Source organism: Panthera pardus, unplaced genomic scaffold (assembly GCF_024362965.1).
Source record: "Panthera pardus isolate Hobbes unplaced genomic scaffold, ASM2436296v1 HiC_scaffold_27, whole genome shotgun sequence".
Classification (NCBI taxonomy): domain Eukaryota; kingdom Metazoa; phylum Chordata; class Mammalia; order Carnivora; family Felidae; genus Panthera; species Panthera pardus.
The window spans coordinates 88,645,310-88,661,561 of NW_026526843.1; the positions used below are offsets into that span (position 1 = coordinate 88,645,310).

General features: G+C 38.7%; 2 protein-coding genes across 14 annotated transcripts in view; one reads left to right on the forward strand and one right to left on the reverse strand.

Annotated features, from left to right (window-relative positions):
• CASK (calcium/calmodulin dependent serine protein kinase) overlaps window positions 1–16,252 on the forward strand; it is a 232,040-nt gene that overhangs the window by 48,159 nt on the left and 167,629 nt on the right. For all 13 annotated transcript variants that reach the window (XM_053891690.1, XM_053891693.1, XM_053891691.1 and 10 more), the window contains exon 3: window positions 3,643–3,715. In XM_053891690.1, the coding sequence (XP_053747665.1) occupies window positions 3,643–3,715 (73 nt within the window). The remainder of the gene's footprint in view (window positions 1–3,642; window positions 3,716–16,252) is intronic.
• GPR82 (G protein-coupled receptor 82) lies at window positions 10,806–16,044 on the reverse strand. The gene is made up of 3 exons (XM_019417331.2): window positions 15,789–16,044; window positions 13,129–13,188; window positions 10,806–12,995 (listed from the first exon to the last, which is right to left on the reverse strand). The coding sequence occupies exon 3, from the start codon at window positions 12,959–12,961 to the stop codon at window positions 11,951–11,953; it is 1,011 nt and encodes a 336-aa protein (XP_019272876.1). The 5' UTR covers window positions 12,962–12,995; window positions 13,129–13,188; window positions 15,789–16,044; the 3' UTR covers window positions 10,806–11,950.

Below are 16,252 nucleotides of genomic sequence, written 5' to 3' on the forward strand. Positions count from 1 at the left end.
TCATTGCAAAGCCTGCAAAAATAAGCCCGCAAAAAGGAGAGGGGAACAAGAACCAGGAAGTGAAGTGTCTAAGGGTTGGGGGCTCCATTGTTGGTGGGGGGTGGTTCATACATATTTCCAATAGGTCATAAACCTATTAATTAGACAGCACAGCTTTTATTTGGTATTTCTTAAAATGAATCATCTCCCTTACTTCTCACAGGTACCTGGCACATATGCTGTCAGGGTTGATGTTAAAACAGTACCACTTTTATCCTGTTCCCCACTCATCCATATTGCTTTTCCTTAACTTTGAGCCTGTCTGTGCCACTGGCCTGGGTATCAGCATAAGGAGAATAGTAATATGTAGAGGTGATGCCATACAGTGAGATTACTTGGGGGATCTTTCCCAATCTCAAGGTTTATAGTAAAGGTAGATGCTTCCATACATCAAGATGAAAGCCTGTTGATTTTAAAATCTACCTATATTTTCTGTTAAAATGGTAATTTTTTTTTTTTTTTTTTTTTTTTTTTTTTAATGGAAGGAACTTTCCAGAATGAACCAGTAAGGAGTAGTATTGGAACCAGTAGGTGACATTGCAGAGAGAGAGATTTGGGACAATTTATTAAGGATTCTTCCTAAAAATGACAAAAGGCAGGGAAGGCCATCCTCAGAAAGTAGTATTAGGTATGTCCCCTTTTGCAGATGATCATGACCACATAACAAGGGCATGTAGAGCCTTCCTTTGGTTGTAGAACATTCAATCAGTTGACTTTGAACTTCCCCTCCTCCTCTGATTCTGTGATTCATTGTTGGAAAATTTAGCTTGTATCAGTATTCTAGTGAGACCACAACTGTAGGAAGACTCGGAGACACCAAGTAATCAAATTGATAATGTTTTTCTCCAATTGGCTGAGCTTCCAGAGAAGCAGCAAAGCATGGCCTAAAATAAAACTGCATACAGTCCTTACAACCCAATTAGTGATTACCTCTGTTCCTTCAGGGGTGATGAGTTGTCAAGTGCACTAACATACAAGATCAGATGATCAAATCAAACTCTTACAAATCAGAGCAGTCTTCTTCTCTAGTACCAAGCTTTACTAAATAATTACAATTTTACAGGTGATCAAAAGGCTCAACTGAACCAGAGAGGTCTGGGTTTTCAAGGGCAATTTCCCAGAGTAGATGGGGTGTCTACATGTGGGATCCCACACACAAGGGAGAATTGCAGTTATGAGATGGCTCCATTGTATGCCCCCGGGGAGTTGTATAGCTTCAGTGACATCCTCCAGGAAGCCAGCCATGCCTCAAAGATCCTGGATTCTGTTTCCCATAGGTAATCCTTAGCCAGGGACATTCTGTTAAGAGCATTTCAGAGATAAGGTGTCTTCTGACTAGCAAGAGCGATAATCTCTGTACCTAGAGTCTCCTCCCCTCTTTTCTTTCACCAATTTCATCACTCACCAAAGGAAGTGAGTGGATTGCTGGCCAGTTCTTTGCTTCCACTGAATTGTCCTCATTCCTGATCTGTACAGGAGATAGAGGCAAACTTCTCTATTGCGACATTTTTCTGAAAGTATAGGCCACCCTGATGATTCATGAAAATGAAGCTTTCTAATTAAAATTTAGTCAGCAGTTCTAGAACATGTGGGTGGATTTTGCTTTTCTGTTTTGCTTGCACACTATTCACATGCACAGCCCCCCAGAGTCCTGACTGGGAGGGTGGAGAAAGATCACTTTAAGCTGTGCTATCTGGGGAGAAAAAAAAATGTATCTTCCCCCAACATACTCCAGAGATTCTGATATGTATGTATATTTGGGTCAAATAATTGAGCACTCTGATAATTAGATTAAAAATGCTCGTTCATTGAGATTTTCTTTTTAATGACGCTTTGAAATAGGAATTTTCTTTAGACTACAAATATATAAGTGGCTATCTTAATACTATGTATCCAAAGTAGTCCATACTATAGGTATAAGCTATGTCCACATTACCTGATTTAAACTTACCCACTGTTCTCATGTTCACATCGAGATGCACAAATAGGGTGTTCCTAAACCTTTGACTAAACTTAGTAATATTGTAATAATAATGACTTTACCCTTTGTAGCATGGTTTAGAGTTTACAAAGTGCTTTCATATTTGTTGTCTGCCATTACAGAGGGTCACACACATATCCTTCACAGCCTGATTTGAAGCAGGAAAGGGCCAAGCTAAGAACCCCTAACTTAAACAGAAACTTAATTCTAGGCTGCACGGGACCAGGCCAAGAGTACATGACCACAACCCCTTTGTGTGCATTTGCAAAGTGAAAAAAATTGGCATCACAACTAAGGACTGCATGAGCCAAGTTCTCTGCCTAGAGCCCACTTGTGAGGAGACAGTAAGTGTAGGAATGAAGTCTGGAGGTTCTTTTCCTACCTTTCATTTAAAAAATGGAAACTTTTGATCGGTTGTAGTACACGAAATGATGCATATGCCAATGAGAAGGACATCTATGTGAGTTTGATAGTAGCATATCCAAGAGGGAAGTTGATAGAAATGCCTTTTAATTGTATAGCAGGAGTAGAGAAAAAAAATTTTTTTGAGTCACAAGGATACACACAAGGGCATTTACAAGTACTATTAAATTATTTAGTTTTTATTTTAAAGTGTGAGGAATATAAGATCTGGAAAGAAAGCAAAATTCAATAAGTACAAATAATGTTGGTTATATAGCATTTCTGTCATGGTTGGCTGAGAAGGAAAAGGGAAAAATGAAAAAGGAAGACGGATAATAGGAAAAAAGAGAAAGAGGGGAGTAGAATACAGAGAAAGATGATCAAAGAGAGAAATAGCAGGATTACAGAAAAACAACTGGAAAATTAGTGGGGGGTGGAGTCAGAGTAAGCTCTGAAATAATACTGAAAAATACTCTACTCTGGTTACACCCTGTGGCTAGTTGACCCTGTTAAGCATTGTTTAAGGCCTTTCTTTAAAATGCTAACTCCTCCTGTGTTTTTCACCTGGACCTCGTGGGGAGCCTCTGCAGACCCCTGCTGGCCACGCGATGCATCTGAGGTGTCTGACTTCCTAGGATTTCGGCCCTAAACAGCTCTGCTTTATTAAAAGATGCCCCAGCTAAAACTTGATTATGTTGCAAAAAGAAATCGCACGCATAAGGAGGTTCTTTCCTCTTGTTTGTCCTTAGAGCTAAATGGAAATAAGGCAGAGAGCCAGCCTCTGCTGGCAGATAAAAGGCTCCCACCCCTTCAGTCAGAATCCGAGGTGTACCTCTGAGCACTGTTCACTTAATAGCAATCCACTGTAACTAAGTACAATTAACTGAGCGTTGGAGACTTGCTTTTTCTCCCCACCATGTTTTCAGCTTGAATTTTTAGTTTGCAGAGCTATGTCATCTATGAACGGTGTGAAATTCTTTTGGCTTGGTTATCTTAGAAACTATAGAACAAGTTAAATTTCTTCACAAAGCTTATAAACGTATGGGTCTGCCAACTTTTTACATTATTAAGCCTCACGTCCCACCAGTCTTGTCTACTCCATGGAACAGTGTCTGCGGGCAGCGAATATGAAGGTGGGAGTTACAAACTAGGGACACTCTATATTAAGTTTTAAAAATAAAACGTTGTTACAGTTTTAGATTTCTTTTGTTTTTCTACAGTCACTACATGAGACAGATACTGGAAGCTCTACGCTATTGTCATGATAATAACATAATTCACAGGGATGTGAAGGTAAGTCCTTTTTATCACTATAATGTGCACAAAAAGAAACTGGTAACAGTGATAATGATCAGAAATTTTTCCTTAATATTCTTATGGAGAGCATCTTAAAGTTAATTTTGCTTCCAAATAAAAATATATTTAACTGCTTTATATTTGAAGAGTCGTACTCATTCTTAACAAGAACACTTTTATCATTTCAGTTTCTTCTTATTAAAATGTACACGTATTCCAAACGTTTGTTAATCCTCTTCTGCCATTATGTGCATAAGAGAGAAATGAAAAATCCAACAAATAGTAAGAACCAAACACTATCCTATCCTAAAGTTTATTGGGGGTGGGGTGCGGAGGTGGGGATTTGGGATTGGGTTTCTATAGTAAAAGTTCATCATATACTTACGTTTTTGTAGTTTTGCAGTATAGAATAGTCACCTTTTTTTTTGCAGTTTTTTTTTAACATAGTCTGAAATCATAATCATATATGTAATGTGGTTTTGCACCCTTAGGAATGTGCATATTACCATTATTGAATCTTTCTGCCTGTTTGATCCCAGTATTAAATTCATGACAACTGTCAGTCCCTGGCTCATAACGGTGTCAGGAAGAACATGGGGGCATGCCAGAAAGGAAAACTAGAGTACCTCCCTCCTGATCCCCAGGCCTCGATCACTAAGAGCCCCTGAGGTCTCTCTGGCCCTGTTTGTCCACTTTCTCGCCCTGGTATTTTTTTACTGGCCTCTCTCAAACCCACAGCATCCACAGACATGGTGTTCTCCTTCCCTCAAAAGATATTATCAAAGGCCTGGCTATTTCAATGTATTTTAACGGTTAAGAAAATTAAGTAGAGTTTAGTTAAGTTTTCTATAATGTTTGGGAAATTTTAACTGAAAATTCTCATGGTTAGGAGCTGAGGTAAAGCATGAGCCATTCCAAGACAGTCTAGTGGAATGTCACCATAGCAAATGAAAATAGTTATTGGAGAAATGGACAAAACACACATTACTTGCAAAATCTTACTCTTTTCAAATGTGGCGATAGGAGAATGGGATTGTTATTCTCAGTACTCAATACTGAACAACCCAATGGATACATAGCACTTTTATAAAAGTATTTTTCAGTTATGCAAACAAATCAGAAATCTAAAAAGTAAAAGGAGGGAAACTGCCAATGATAGTAGCGGGCTGTGTTACTCTTCTACATCTAATTAAGGTAAGAAAATGCATATATACAGAGTAAAATATAACTCCTTGTATAACAAAATGTATGATAAAAATGACACTTTGAAAACTTAAAATGTGTAAGCAGATTCTTAGTTCATGTAATAGCATTGCGTTAAAAATACTTTTGCTCAAGAGGCAATTTTATTTTGAATTCTGTTCTTGAAAGGTAATTACAGCAACATCATATAGTAAATAATGATTGGCAACATACTGTACTGTAACGCTTTCGACAATGTCGTCAGCATTTGATTAGTCATGGTATTTGATATGACGATCCAAAAACCAAATAAAATCCCAAAGTAGTTATATCTGAATATTGTACTTCAGCTTCTCATTTACCTTCTGATTGATTTATTCAACAAATATTCATGCGCCTACTTCATGCGGAATACTGTGCTCGGAGCCCTAAAGGTATCATGGGAGTCTCCTCAGGGAGACAAGGCAACCAGCTGCCACAGAGCATCACAACAAAGCTTCAAACAGCAACTGCCATTTATTTGCTCGCGGTTCTGCAGTCTGGGCAGAGCTTGATGGGGACTGCTCGATTCTGTTTCACAGACTGTTGGCTGAGGCAGCATGGCTGGTACCCCCGGAGGCCTCACTCTGTGGTGTGGCAGCTGAACTATAACTAGAACAGCTGGGGGTTTGTGGGGCCTTCTTCGTAGTCTCTCATTCAGGGTATTTTTCCCTCTCAGTCTCCCTCCATCTTCTCCTCTGTCACTGTCTTTTCTTGTGTCCCCCTTTCTAGCAGGACAGTGTCTCAGGGCTCCAAACAAGCAAAGACAGAAGCTGCCAGGCCTCCTGAAGCCTAGACCTGAAATTGGTGCTGTGTCATGTCCTCTGTATTATGGTAGTCAGTAGGTTACAAGACTAGCCTGGATTCAAGAGGAGGAAAAACAGATTGCACCTTCTGGTTGGAGGAGCGACATATGTGCACAAGGATAGGAGAACTTGTTTGTGGCCATGTTTACAGACAGGCAAAACAATTACTGTCCAAGGTAGTGGGTGGGAAATATCATTAAAAGAAAGAGTTGGAGAAACTTCATGGAGGAGGTCATGTTTGAGTCTGGTCTTGAGTCATGAGGCAGTTACATGGAGACAAGAGGGCATTTCAAGCAAAAGGCTCAAAATTAGTTTTGCATTGGATTTTATTAGTTTAGTATTTCTAAGGCACATGCCAAATAATTTTGAGGAAGCACCCAGAAAGGTGCTGAGAAAGGGAAGACAGAAGTAATTCTTAAACAGCAAGTGAGGAGAGACCACCAGAAAAGGTACCATTGTTCAGTTGGCAAGTGGGCTCAACATAGAGTGCATGTTAATGTTGATATTCTTTATATTTCAGGACCTGAAATCTGTACATTTTGTACGGGTAAATGGAATGCTCACATTTAGCTAATTAGTAATGTTGAATTTGGATAGATTTTTCTTAAGACATTCATCCCAAAATATGCACTGAGTGCTTATTGTGTGTCAGGCACTATTCTAGGAACCAGAGCTACACCAGTGAACAAAATAGAATCACTGCCTCCATGGAGCAAGCTGACTTTCTAGTTCAGGGAGACCGACACTAACCAATGAGTGCAAATAAGTCAACTATATAGTAGTAGTATAGTAATTCTTGGCATTGATCCCAAAGCATTAGGTTTTTTCCAAAGATCCTAGCACTATATCGATTAGTATTACTTTTTTTCTTAACTTGGTAGGCATTTCTTTGTGAACTCATGGTAATTGAGTCTAAAAATGTTTGGTTTATATCAAAGTTAGGTTTGACTATGTGGTACCTCGTGACCTGTAGTGGGAACTTGCTTTGGAGAAGCAGTTTCATATGAAATTGCATAAGAAATAATTGTGTCATCCTTTGAAATTGAGCGAAGTGTGTCATCATAGCACAGGTTTCTCCCACCAGCCACACTAGTGGCATTTTGAGCCCTGTATTTTGTTGTGGGAGGCTGTCCTTTGTATTATTGCCTCTACCTAGCCTCTACTCATTGCATGCCAATAGCATTTCCCCAAGCTGTGACAATCAAAAATGTCTCCAGACATTGCTCAAGGTCCCCTGGGGCACAAAGATCCCTGTGGTTAAGACCCACTGTATAATACTACACTGCTCCTGCTTTACCTCCCCACAGGCATTAATTAAGGCATGCATGCTCATTTCTTTTTTTTTTTTTTTTTTTTTTTTTCCCAGGGGTTGGGTGGGGGGAGGTTTTGTTTTTCTGTCCTCTTCCCTTTTATTCCTCTGTTTCTTGTGAGAGGATGTGAAAACTTTCATTATGTTTCATTTCTTTCTCTCTTCTTCCTCTCACCCCTGAATTAAAAGAACTCTAAGAAGAAACAGTACAGTTGGCAAGGTAAATGCAAGTCCTGGCCCCTTGCCTGCCTTCATTAGTTCTCTTAAGCATTAAGAGTCCTCGGGTCTGTCTTGTCTCTCCTAACTCCTGGAGGCAGCCTTACACTGCATCACCTGGGCGTGGAGAGACAAAGCAATTCTTAGACTTTTCTGTGGCTCTGCCCTACTGACGTACAATTTTAATAACTGAAGTTACACTGCTTCTCGAAATGCAAATGGCCATACACACAGTCACTTTCTATTCTGAATGGGGCCTCTGCCCAGGAGGTTTGGGGGCTCAGTGTTTAGTTCTCAGAAGTGTGCAAAACCCCATGGGCAGACAGTCCTAGACACTCAGCCAGAAGCCTCCACCCAAGTGCTTCTGCATGAGCTTCCTTGAAATGGTTTTCCTCCTAACTGGTGAACACGCCTGGCTGCTCTCTTGTCCCCTTCTGTTCTCAGTTCCCCTTTCACCTGCGTAGGGCCAGACTTTATAAACAGGTGTTCATCACATCACACTAGTTCCCATGGCATCATGGAGTTCATACAGTATTTCTTCCTCTGTGACTTTGGGTTGCTGACACTTCTTCCACGTCTCTTACTCCACCTCATGTTGGAGAAAGAAATTGAAATTCTCATTAAAATGAGAACACGTTTATTTTAATCTCTATTATAAGAAACACGCTGATTCCTCTTCTGCATGTCTTTTGTGAGGTTGTTGAACATAATGGACATGTTCAGCTTGAATGTAGGGTTTTAATAATTGTACTTAGAAAAATCCCATGAATTATAAGATCATCTTAAATTTATGTCCTGTTTCTAATTGCTGTGCTTCCCTTCTCCCACCCCACCCTTCCAAAAAAAAAAAAAAATGAACTCCTTGATTTAGAAAGAAAAGGATGAGGGGAGCCCACCTGGCTTAGTCGGTAGAGCATGCAACTCTTGATCTTGGGATTGTGGGTGCAAGCCGCATGTTGGAAGTAGAACTTACTTTAAAAACAAAAAAGATAAAAAGGAAAAGAATGACTGTTTCTCTTGCTTATTAGATGTGAATTCTTTCACTGCTCCCCTCTTTCTGAGCCAGGCCAGCAAGCATGTATGATAAGACCAAGCATTTTTTTTCTATCATGTACAACACCTTTCTAGTTGTAGTAATTCTTCCCACTAATATCAATTCAGTTGGAACTTAGGGGCAGTCCGAGGAAGGTCCATGGTTGAAATGCTTACCAGATTACCAGTATTCCTCCATGGTGTCTTTGTGGTTTGCCACAGCCAGATTTCCTTTCAGCTGGTCTTCCCACATTTGTCTCTAACAACCTCCACCCTGCAGACTGCAAGGCCAGGGGTAGGCTGCGAAGAGTCCTTAAGCAAATATGGGAGATTGACATCTTCCTCTTCTACCCAGGAAGTAGAAATTCTTCCAGGTTGAATAGTTTGTCCTTAAGGTTGCTTTGTCTAGTCTTAATGGTTTGTGTTCCCAATTAATGGTTTGGAAGCTGCCTCAACAAGAGTGAGTATATGGAAAGGATAAAAGGGAAAATAGACATTTGTCAATCCTGTCTTCTATAGTTAAGGTATAATCTCACTGGCCAAGAAGTCAAAATTTGGGGCTTCTGAAATTGTGTTTGACTAACTCACATGCTAAAAACATTGTTTTTCTCAAACCAGTGGTTTCCAGGCAGCAGGGGAGTGAGGGGATGGGCGAAATAGGTGAAGGGGGTTAAGAAGTACGAACTTCCAGTTATAAAATAAATTAGTCATGGAGGTGAAAAGTACAGCATAGGGGATATAGTCAATAACATTGTATAGGGACAGATGGTAGCTACACTTATCGTGATGAGCATTGAGTGATGTACAGAATCATCAAATAACTATGCTGTGCACCTGAAACTAATATAACCTAACATATAACATGATATCCTATATCAGCTATAATAATACAAATTTTTAGAGCACTGTTTTTCTGAAATGCACACTTTAAAGATAGAGTAATTTAGAAAGTAGTATTTCATATAAAATATTAACCATGACATTGAATTGCCAGCTTGCCAATTACACACAAAAATCCAACATGATGTACAATTACCTGTTCAAGAAAGTATCTGTGGTGTTGAAGATAAACATGGTAATCTCAGTGCAGAGAAATAAAATGGGAGGTTTTTTTAAATATTTATTTTTGAAGGAGAGAGAGACACACAGTGTGAGCAGGGGAGGTGCAGAGACAGAGAGAGACACAGAGTCCAAAGCAGGCTCCAGGCTCTGAGCTGTCAGCACAGAGCCTGACACAGGGCTCAAACTCCTGAACTGTGAGATCATGACCTGAGCCGAAGCTGGACACTCAACTGCCTGAGCCACCAAGTGCCCCTAAAATGGGAGTTTTCTATCAGAATGAGTAACTTAAGGAGAAATTGTACACCTCTTTTCCTGCCTTTTTTAAATGTAGGAAACTCTACCTTGGTAATATGTTTTTTATTTTACTTAAGTTGTGGCAAGGTAAAGTGATTTTTAAAAAAAATTTTTTTATGTTTATTTATTTTTGAGAGACAGTGAGACAGAGTGTGAGCGGGGGAGGGGCCAAGAGAGAGGGAGACACAGAATCTGAAGCAGGGTCAACACTCCGAGCTGTAAGCCTGGCACGGGGCTCAAACTCACGAACCATGAGATCATGACCTGAGCCGAAGCCGGATGCTTAACCGACTGAGCCACCCAGGCGCCCCAAAGTGATGTTTTTAATAATGATTTTTAGGGGAGATGTATATATATTTAAAACTCCGAACTGCAGTGAGATTTAATGCTGTATCACTTATGTAAAAATGATAGCGGTGATCGGACACCTCTGTTTACAGCCAGCACTTAGGGAAATCGCCTGGAGTTCCCAGGTCTGCCTTTGTCTCTGCAAATTAATCAGCCGGAAATTAGATTGCTGCTGTAAAAGAATAGATGTACACTAAAAATATTTGAAGCCAGCATGCATTTACTTCAGACTTTTTTCTGGACATGTTCTTCTCTCAGTTAAGCATTGAACTAAAAAAGAGGGGAAATATTTACTGTTTGTTTTTGATTCTTTTTTAATGAAAATTTTGCAGATGTGTTAGAAAAACCTCTAGTGACTTTGAACACATGGCTCTTGGGGAATCTGTACAGCGTACTGTTTCACATTTGTAATTCAGGAACAAAAAACATGCTATGAGATTAAAGGCTTAGAAGTGCTACGTGAACTTACTTTAAACTTCTTTTTGAGCACTGAAGAAATCACTGGGTAGAGAATAAATGGGTCTTTAAGCAGTCTCTAACAAAGTAACAGGTTACCATGAACATTTATTCAACTTCAGTTTCATTTAACTTTTTGTCTGGTTTTTATGTGAACAGACAATGCAAGTACCGTGGGAGTAGAAAGAGAAAGCAGACTACAGCTCGAAAGGCACGTACAATCTTTGGGGGAAAATAAGACACATTAAAAACATTGTTTTTTCATTACATAGCACAGGATATAGTCACCATCACTTATCTTCCTGACAAGATTACACGGAAGAAAGAAATGACCAAGAAATGCTTACAGTTTAAGTATTTATTTAGACATTGGAGAAAATTGGGGTGACTTATCTATGTATTTCAGTTTTTTCATCAGCAAATTGGCATCCTTTATGGTGGTGATGACTAAAATACATGCAAAGCATAGAGGCAGAGTGCCTGGCCCATAGCAAATGCTTAGTAAATGACAGCTACTCGTAATAGTAACATCAACTGATTTAATAATAGTACCTATGAATTACGTAGTATTTCTCCATTCTACAAATGAAGAACTTAACACTTTAAGAGGGTAAGTAAGTTGCTGAGGATTGTCTGCCTAAGTAAGAGAAGAGGTTCAGCTAGGATCAAACCCAGGGACTCTAACTCCAGAGACCAGTCTCTCAACAACAATACTGTTATACTGCCCTTATCACTCATTCATTAATTTTCATAAAAATCGATTGAGCATATCTACTTGCCAGGTACTATTTGTCATTAATCACATTATTTATATTGAATACAGAGGAAAATTTACAAGATGTGATGAAAATTGGCATATAATGACATTGTATTAGCCTTTTATTTCGACCAAGCCTAACCCAAATATATAAAAACACTGGCTTAATAAATACTGGAATCAATGATTATTGGTCTCACAGTAACATGAGCAGACAATACAAAATAGAGCATTTATAAAGCCTTGGCTTTTTACACTCTACTATTCATACATCTAGATAGGACTTTGGTGAGGAAATTTCTGACTGACTTTTTTTCTTTTACTCATTTTTAAAGTTACCAACAAAACCCTAGGCCCAGGTGGGCCCTTATATTGCCACTACTAGAAAGGAGAAAAGTCATAAACCATTTGCTGCTTTATCCTACAGTCATGAAATGTTTTGTTCTGAATAAAAGCATACACAGTTGAGTTGAAAGAGAAAATGGTCTCTTGCTTTCATATGCAGTGAGATCCTTTTAATATGCTTGACTTTTGCCTCTGAAAGTCTCTGACATCTCAACTTGCAGTATTAGTAGAGCTGGAAAGTGAATTTTATGGTTATTTCTAAAACCAAAGAGGGTTTCTTAGGGCCTGCTATCTCAATCAAGCTGTGACCTGTTAATCATGTAGTCCAGTATCCCTAAATCGCCATACAAACACTTTTCTATTTGCTGGTGTTTTCTAGTCAGAAGTCAACTATAGGGATGTATATGTGGTGAATCAGATTTTGTAAAGAGATTATATAGTGTCTTTTTGAACGTTTTATCTAAAAAAAGAAATATAATGGGGTCTGTGCTGCTTCTGGCTGATGCAAGACAGGTGAGGATGTTTTTTATTTCGATTAAATAATTCAGTTGCTGACAGTTCCCTCTCTGGTGCAGAACATAAAAAATGGGCTTAAAAATGCTATATGGAAGGAAGCAAACTATTAGCAGAACCTGGATGACCAAAAGATGCCTTTTCACAGAATTGTAAGTCAAATCTTTCTCCGTAATGGATGTGCAGGTCCTTATTTTTCTCAGATGGCTGACAAAAGAGTAGTATGATGTTAGTACGACTAAAAATGAAAATCCAATAAATGTGGTTCCAATGAGACCTGCGGTCTGAGAGATCACGGCGCCTAGTTCTGTCTGCCGATTATAGCACACGTTCTCTTCTCCTTTTGTAGCCTCTACAACTGAGTAGTATATGATAACTGGAATAATTATGCCGAGTACAACTCCCCATATGTAAACACACAGTTTTCTAGCAAAGTTGGGCTGGCGAAATTTTTTCAGTAAGTGGCCATAAAATACTCTCTCATAGCACGAAGTGGTCTCTTGGACTGAATCCTTTTTCATTAAGGTGGCATAGCGGCTTATGGCAATCCAACTTAAAATTAAGACGCTGACAAACATACTCACGTGCATGGATAGAGTACCCAAAAAATTGACCACCGTGCATCGTGCAGATCGATATTCCCATTGAAAACCTTTCAGGAAATAGATACCCATGAAAGGCATGGCACTACACACAAGCAAGTTCGCAGTCACAAGATGTGCTAGGTAGATGTGCGTTGATGTCTTCTTGCCTATTTTTGTTAAGAATACCCATTGAGAGAGAGAATTTCCAAAGAGACCAATGATGCAGAGGAAGGTATAAATGATTGGTAGAGCCATGGAAGAGATCCTGGATGGTTGAATACATGTTGAGTTGTTATTCATTTATAGCAAATTTTCTTGAATTTTGTCACAGGTGCTAGAACAGAATTGCAGACATTTAATATTAAAATTATAGATGGTATTTGAATAGTTTTTCCAAAGCATTGGATGAAATAAAATAGTAATGTAAATGTACTGGATGGAAAGGGAAAGTACAGAGGCTTTCTCACCTTTTCTAATCACAGTTGTCCACTGGAAATAAAAGAGGTGATTCTGGATAGTGCCTTGGTCTAAAAACCAAAATTTGATACAAATAGTTAAATTCCTGAGATTTATCATTCTTTGGCTTCTGCCTAGAAAGGTAATTAAAATATTTTAAGGCACATGCAAGCACTACATACTGGCCAAAGGAAAGTTGCAAAAAATATTTTGTGGCCACATTAATAGAAGAATGATTTTTAATTATCACCTTAATTGTACATAAATTGTACATGCTTTTCAAAATGGTGTCTTTTCATGGCTAGATTAAAGCACCTATCTATAATCTAATACTATTGGAATCCTCTCTGTTTGTATTTCACAAGTAAACTTGTGTGGGGGATGGGCTAAATGGGTGATGGTATTTGTTTTAAGTTTATTATTTTTGAGAGAGAGCACAAGCATGAGTGAGGTGGGGGTGGGGGGCAGAGAGAGAGGATCCCAAGCAGGCTCCACACCATCAGCATGGAGCCTGATGTGGGTGGGGCTTGAATTCACGAACTGTGAGATCATGACCTGAGCCTAAAATCAAGAATAGGATGCTTAATTGTCTGAGCCACCCAGGCACCCCAGGGTGATGGGCTTTAAGGAGGGCACTTGTTGTGATGAGCACTGGGTGTTGTATGTAAGTGATGAATCACTGAATTCTACTCCTGAAACCAATATTACACTAATGTTAACTAACTAGAATTTAAATAAAAATTTTGAAGTTTAAAAAAAAAAAGAAGTAAACTTAATTCTACACAAATACTCCGACAAGGTCCTGGATTGAACAGAAGGCAGGTACGGTTGACCAAGGATAGACACCAAAATTTCAGGGTCTTTACCAAAAGGCATCAGTAATTTCTTATTTTAAATGTTTAATGCTAAACTGCCATACTTCAATTTTTTAAAAAAATCTTTAAAATTCTATGTCAAAACTGTAGTTGCTACGCTTGTTGGTTAGAGTGCCCTCATGTGTCTTTGTGTATAATTTAGTATCTTGGTTTTTCAAAGAATATGATTTTTTAGAAGATATTTTAATCATAGCATAAATGCAGGCGTGGATTTTGCTTTTTTTATGTTTCATTTTAATTTTTTTTAAGTTTGTTTATTTTTAGTAAGCTCTACACCCAACGTGGGGCTCAAACTCATGACCCTGAGATCAAGAGTCACACGCTCTTCTAACTGAGCCAGACAGGGGCCCCTATGTCTTATTTTTAAATCTTTCTTGCATCAAATGGTACACATGAAGTGTTGAAGAGTCACACACAAACTCTTTTTCATTATTATTTTTATCCTTTGTTCCTTTCAGGTGGGAATAACGAGTTATTGGATTCTGGTCAGATAAGAATCATGAGCTATATTCAGAATGTACCACATTTCTGTTTTTATCACCATAGCTTTCTAGGTACCACATTCTCTTTTATAAAAATCTAGAGTGGGGATTCTCAGTCTTTTTTTAAATTACATCCTGTCTTGATAAACACAAAAATGTTCCCATGCATCTGCCTTCTGAGATGCCATGCACCACCTTCTTATATGCCCACAGCCCCTTAGAGCTATTTCACTCTCTACCCCTCTTCAGAGGCACACTTTTTAATATTTGCATCTTGGATTACAGAAATAGGGAAGGGAGGGCACCTGGGCGCCCGGTTGTTGGAGCTCGCAACTTTTGATGCTTGGGACTGTGAGTTCGAGCTCCACATTGTGTATAGAGATTACTTACAAATAAAATCTTTAAAAAAAAAAAAATAGAGTTTTCTTCCAAATACATTATTATAATTTTTAAATAATTTTTTCAGCTAAGCAGTCCCCACGCAAGGGCTTGAAAGCTTGAGAGCTGTACAGTGTCTCTAGGTTCAATACTGAGACCCTTAATGTCTACCACTGTCTATCATTTTATTTCTTTGCAATTTTTATTGAGAAAACAGTCCATATGGTTCAGTGTGAGTTTATATCTGAGTCCAGGACAGCCTAGCAAATTAGAATTGGGTTGCAGGGGTGTCTGGGTGGCTCAGTTGATTAAGCTTCTGAGTTCAGCTCAGGTCATGATCTCATGGTTCGTGGGTTCAAGCCCCACATTGGGCTCTGTGTTAACAGCTCAGAGCCTGGAGCCGGCTTCTTATTCTGTGTGTCTGTCTCTCTCTCAAAAATAAATAAACATTAAAACAGAAAAAAAGAATCTGGTTGCAGTTAGTGTATTACCAGTTGTAAATATGTAAAGCCTAACCTGTAACTTGACTGATTTAAAAATTAGTCAAATAGAAAGTGAAATAAGCCAGTTTATTTCCTAAGAAAAACTTATTTGATCCAAGTAGATTTTTATGTGAGAAATGAAGCTTCCTTTTCTAATGATATTAAAAAAGAACCCTACCCCCCAGCCATGTGCAGATAATGCACTATATATTAAAATCCAAAAAGGTAATAGTGCTTCTGTATTCCCTTTTTGCAAACTACACCGCCTCATACGGCGTCTGCTGCTATCTATTACTGTTGCCTTTGCTTTTCTATTTCACACTTAGCAAACACTTCCAAACAGAAAGGAGGTAAAAAGACCGTAATGATCAGTTTTCAAAATGTAAACACTTTAGTCCTATTAGAGTTTTTATAGAGTAAACTTTTAAGCTAGAGGTTAAGTGATCAGTCTTACCTGTATGAGTCGTTTACACCAGCCCAGGCTCTGCTGTTCAGGACAGGGATGCTAAATTCCAGACTGAAAATTCTCTGACCACCCGGTATCTTTCAAGTCTAGTCAGTGTGAATAGATTCTTGCATGACACATACTATAGTAGGGGGGAAAAAAAGGAAATTAAACAGTATTGAAGAAATTCAATAGTTATGGTAAATGTAGCAACTACCTCTGAAAAAACCTCATTTCTCTATTTCTGTAGTGGGAGGAAGTTTGGTGGACAATATATATATTGTACTTCCTTATGATTATTTCGTGAACCAGTTTTACCTCAAGTAGCTTTATTAGCATGCTTGGCTGATGTTAATTAAGTTCAAAGGTTTAGTCCCCCATAGCTAGTTTTATACATCACAGTGGTAGAAGGAACCGCTTCATAATAACCCAAGAAAATACTGGTACAAACCTGTCTGTAAAATCTCCTGCGG

Bases quoted from the DNA above. Each gene is read 5' to 3' on its own strand.
- GPR82 (XM_019417331.2), bottom strand. From the start codon at position 12,961: ATGAATAACAACTCAACATGTATTCAACCATCCAGGATCTCTTCCATG.